Here is a 4547-nt window from a genome sequence, read left to right as displayed (position 1 = left end):
GTAAATGTGCAGTCATATTCGTTGTGTTCCCACTAGTGCTGTCAGCGTTAATCTCGTTGAAATGACGTTAACGCCACAACACGGCAAATCTCCGTTAACAAGCTACCCCTGCTTGGGGCTAGACGGCTAACACATTAACGAGCTAACTGTGATATTTTATATATTATATATATATGTGTATGTGTGTGTATATATGTGTTCTAAAAGATGTATAAAGACTTTGAAAGTTGGGAAAGGATTCACATCCCATCTATAGATTTACTCCATGGGTTTTTTTTCACTGTTACGGTATGTCTTATAGACCACACATGATCATTGTCATGATTTCAATCATAAAAATCTTTAATTATTCTTGCTTGTTTATGATACAAAAATGTTAAATAGGTAATAAACTATTTAATGAATGTTCCAGTTACTTTTTGTCTTATTTTTTTCAATTTTAATTACAGTAACAAAAGCTTTAGTTTTTTTTAAGCCTGTTTTAAACTCTGTGTGGGTTTTTTTTTTCTTCTTGTGTGTGTGTGTGTGTGTGTTTTCCAGTTCACAGCGGTGTGGTGAACAGTTTGTCTTTCCACCCAGCTGGTAATTTCCTAATCACTGCATCCAGCGATTCCACAATGAAAGTCCTGGATCTCGTAGAGGGCAAGCTGCTGTATACACTGCACGGTCACCAGGTAGACACGCATACATGTGACACATAAATATTGTTTAGATGTCCGGCAGGCTTAGCTGTTCTGTTTACCCTCTCATTATCACGACAGGTTACTTCTGTTGTTTGCTTTGGTTTTCCACATGTGTTGAGAGTTTGGTGCGAACATTTATGTGTGAGAGTGTTTGACATCTCTTTTGTGTAGGTCTGTGAGTGTGTGTGAGTACGTTGCCGTTTTTTGTATATGGGGTATTTTAGTAGTTGCCTGGTGAACGGGCAGCCCACTCATCGTGACTCATCCCAGGGTTGCTGGAAGGAAACGCTACTGTGTTTCTGCCTCCGTTCTTCTGGATCTAGTTCTCCTTTTCTTCTCTTCCTTCTCTGATTTTGTCCCGTTGTTCCTCTCAGACCTCGGTACAACTTTTTCTTTGCCATGTTTTCGTCACATTTTTTCCCCCTTTGTCTCACATCTGATTTACTCACATTTGGGTTGGCAGGGCCACCTGGCCGGACGGCTCACTGAATGTATCAGTTTGTTTAAACAGCCGATGGACCGGGTTGCTGGCTAGTTGTGGAAATCGGCAGCTTGCCAGTACCACATGTGGTCCATCTGTTTATCTATGTCTCTGCTATGTCTCCTCTGCTGTCTTCTCTGTTTCATCTGTGTTTCTTTCCAGGCACTTGCCAAGACTCTCCTTTCTGTCATGAATAAATAACTTTCATTTTCTCTCTTTACGCCTCCAAATTTGTCATCTCTTATATTGTGTCTCAGTTTGTGTTGTTGTTCTTTTTGGCTCCGCGGTGACACCACCAATCTGTTGGTGCTAGGAGACTAAGAGTGCTAATTGTCTCTCCAATCGCATAGCTGGAGATGGGAGAGACCCCCATCTGTTCAGTGTGGGCGTAAAGGTTTGTGCTGTGTATTTGTGTAGGCCTGTGTGCATTTACCATACGTGAAAACAAGTGTTTTGGTGCTGTAGCTGACGAATGTGTTGTTTACCCAGCCTCGGGAGGACATTACCTGATTGGTTTGAATTGTGTTAATTTAGGTTAATTTGTCTCTCTGCTTCACTCGCTGACAACTTACTTTCACAACATGTTCTAAAACTTCTCACAAAGTAATTCTTTAACTAAGTGCTTGAGATAATTTTGGTTTTTAAAGACATCATGAACAAGATGAATCGCTTGTCATCCTTAATGGCATAATCTCTTTGAAACGGAGTACACTGTGGGACTTCATGTTGTGTGAGAAGTGCATTCAGAAAATAAAATAACTCAGCTGCATGACAGTGCATTCAAACCTTTTATAGTTTTTGAACAGCTGTTTAACACTCTTAGACACAAAGGTTCCGCCGATTGGCACCCAAACTGACTTGATAACGAAGAAACAAACCAGTTTATTAAAAGTGCCAACTATAATCAACACAAGTGAGTCTGCTGCTTTAGTCATAGCAAAAATCCTGCATTTGTTTAGAGTTGTGTTTTTCGGTTATCCATATTCAATTCAGTCCAGTTGCAGTTACATAACCTGAAAAAAAAAAAAAAAGTCACCTCAACACACTTTATATTGTAAGGTAAGGACTGTACAATAATACAGTGAAACGAGACGAGTGAGACGATCCCCTGTGAGCAAGTACTTGGTGACAGTGGGACGGAAAAACTCCCTTTTAACAGGAAAAAAAACTCTGGCAGTACCAGGCTCAGGGAGGAGCAGCTATTTGCTATGACCAGTTGGGGGTGAGAGGAGGGAAACGGGAAAAATATATACATACTCTGTGGAAGAGAGCCAGTAAATCTAGAATGGTGCATAAACAAGTCAAAAGAAAGTCAAAAGAAGTGAGTGAAGCAAAAAGAGATCCATTGCAGTGTAGCTAAGGGAGGATTCAGGATTACCTGATTAGCACTAACTATATTCTTTGTCAAAAAGGGAAGTTTTCATCTAAAAGTAGAAAGACTATCTGTCTCCAGAATCTGCTGCCCATTCGACTTTTAAATACCCAGGGAAGCACAAGTTAGCCTGCACTCTGAGAGCAAAGTGCTTTGATGGTGTGATGTGGTACTATGTGGTTTATAAGAGAAGATGAAACCAGGTTATTGTAGACCTTGTATGTCAGAATGATTTTAAATGAAAGCCAATGCAGCGAAGCCAATGCAGGAGAAATCTGGTCTCTCTTTCTAGTCCCTGTTGCTGACATATTTTGGAGGGAGTTTTTGGGGCAGCCTGATAATAATGAATTACAATAGTCCAGCCTGGTAGTAATAAATGCATGAAGTAGGTACAGCAGTTATAGGAAGGTTTAGAGAACAAACATGTCTTTTTCCCCAAATATTAGGAGGTAATCTGTATTTCTGTTGCAAGCTGACATTCAAACGCGCATCTTCATGTTTGTATGTTACTGTTACTAATGGTAGATCAGTTAAGACAGTTCATTTGAAATAATTAATAATGATTTCTTGAGATACGTCATTTCAGTAATGGCAATTAGATTTTGATGAAATAACAGAAACTAGGACAGGACCCCCACCTCGAGTCTAGACGCTGGTGGTGATGGAGATGGAGCCTTGTTGAAGCTCTTTAAGTGACCGGAGTGATGTGGATATGGGTAGGAGGCTGGTTGCATGAATGGGAGTCTGAAAGACAGAATGACAGAAGAACACTGAGATTTAAAGAACATAGAAGGAACAAAAGCTCATTGGCTCAGAGAAGGCGGGCAGGAAAGTGGTTGGACAAATGCAAATTCAGCGGTTATTGCAGGATCATTAGGAAGGCAGAATTCTTTTATAGATGTTTTCTGAATACATTCTGTCAGTATGTAATGTGTATCAAAATGATTAACTTTTGGATATGGAACTGCACAAAATGCATATTTTCATGCCAAAAGACCACATATTTGATACACTTCTCAGGTTTGTTTCCCATTTGTGAATTTGAAATGTAAACATTAATTATGGTTGTTACAGTGCACAGCTTTGTGCTCTTTGTGGTTTTTCAGTTAAATTTATACAAAGAATGTCTTGTACACATATTACAAGACTGCATAATTAAGAGGGTCTAAGAAACAGTTTTTTATGCTGATTTACAGAACTTTACACAAGCCTAAAGTTCTTTATGACTGTGCTTAAAGGGGACGATTTAGAGGGGAAAAATAGCTTACAAAATAAAAGCAGTAGCAGTATGTTATCGTTCGTGTTAGTCATGCATTTATAAAGGGCACCATATGGGTCTTGTCTGGTTTGTGCTATCCGTGTTCATTTATCGGTACATAAAATGTACAAGTTAGGTTCATTGCTCTGTCAGGCTGTGTTTGTGAGTGCGTGTGTGCGTGTGTGCATGTGTGCGTGCATGTGTCTGGCCATGGCAAGTGCCAGCCTGGCAGCAGGCATTAGTCAGAGCACAGACAGAACATGCTGTCTGTCAGGCCGTCGCGTTGCTATAGTGACACTGTCTGCTTCTCTCAGGTGCTTCTGGGAAACCATTCCTCACCCAAACCAGCCTGTCTGGGTGCCAGCCACAGGACACAGCTCCTTTTTTCTTCTCAGCAGACTCCCTGTCCGTTTCTTTTCCAGCACTTGTTTGTTCTTTGCTTCATCCCCTCTTTGAACGCATTCACGGGGCTCAGGCTGAGATCGTTGACCCCATTCTGCATTGTGAGGTGGGAAAAAAAAAGAATAAACTAAGAGGAACATGATTTCTGAATTTTATTTCCAGCTACATGCACACACACAAAGGATGCCAAAGTCCTGACATCCTTCAGGTGATCCTTTTTGGCTCTGACCATGCGTGACCTCACTCCACCTGAGTTTCTGCTTTTTGTTATTGATTGCTCTGCTGCAGCCCCACACACCCACATCCTCCTCCAAACACACACACACACACACACACACACACACACACACA

At 40.9% G+C, this 4547-nt stretch overlaps 1 protein-coding gene and 1 long non-coding RNA gene across 2 annotated transcripts in view; one reads left to right on the top strand and one right to left on the bottom strand.

The window, feature by feature from the left end:
- Positions 1 to 4547, top strand: part of poc1a (POC1 centriolar protein A) — a gene marked incomplete in the record, with an annotated part of 57124 nt that overhangs the window by 18459 nt on the left and 34118 nt on the right. The window contains 1 exon segment of the mRNA XM_042224941.1: positions 541 to 674. Within this exon segment, the coding sequence (XP_042080875.1) occupies positions 541 to 674 (134 nt within the window).
- LOC121815214 overlaps positions 2372 to 4547 on the bottom strand; it is a 6050-nt gene continuing 3874 nt past the window's right edge. Inside the window, exons 2-3 of the long non-coding RNA XR_006054886.1 lie at positions 4134 to 4290; positions 2372 to 3280 (exon numbers count right to left, since the gene is read on the bottom strand). This is a non-coding gene — a long non-coding RNA (uncharacterized LOC121815214). The remainder of the gene's footprint in view (positions 3281 to 4133; positions 4291 to 4547) is intronic.

This window comes from Haplochromis burtoni, unplaced genomic scaffold, assembly GCF_018398535.1.
Source record: "Haplochromis burtoni strain Fernald_Lab_line unplaced genomic scaffold, NCSU_Asbu1 Contig_156, whole genome shotgun sequence".
Classification (NCBI taxonomy): Eukaryota; Metazoa; Chordata; class Actinopteri; order Cichliformes; family Cichlidae; genus Haplochromis; species Haplochromis burtoni.
The sequence above is the reverse complement of the archived record's forward strand: the minus strand, read 5'-3'. Positions and strand labels throughout refer to the sequence as shown.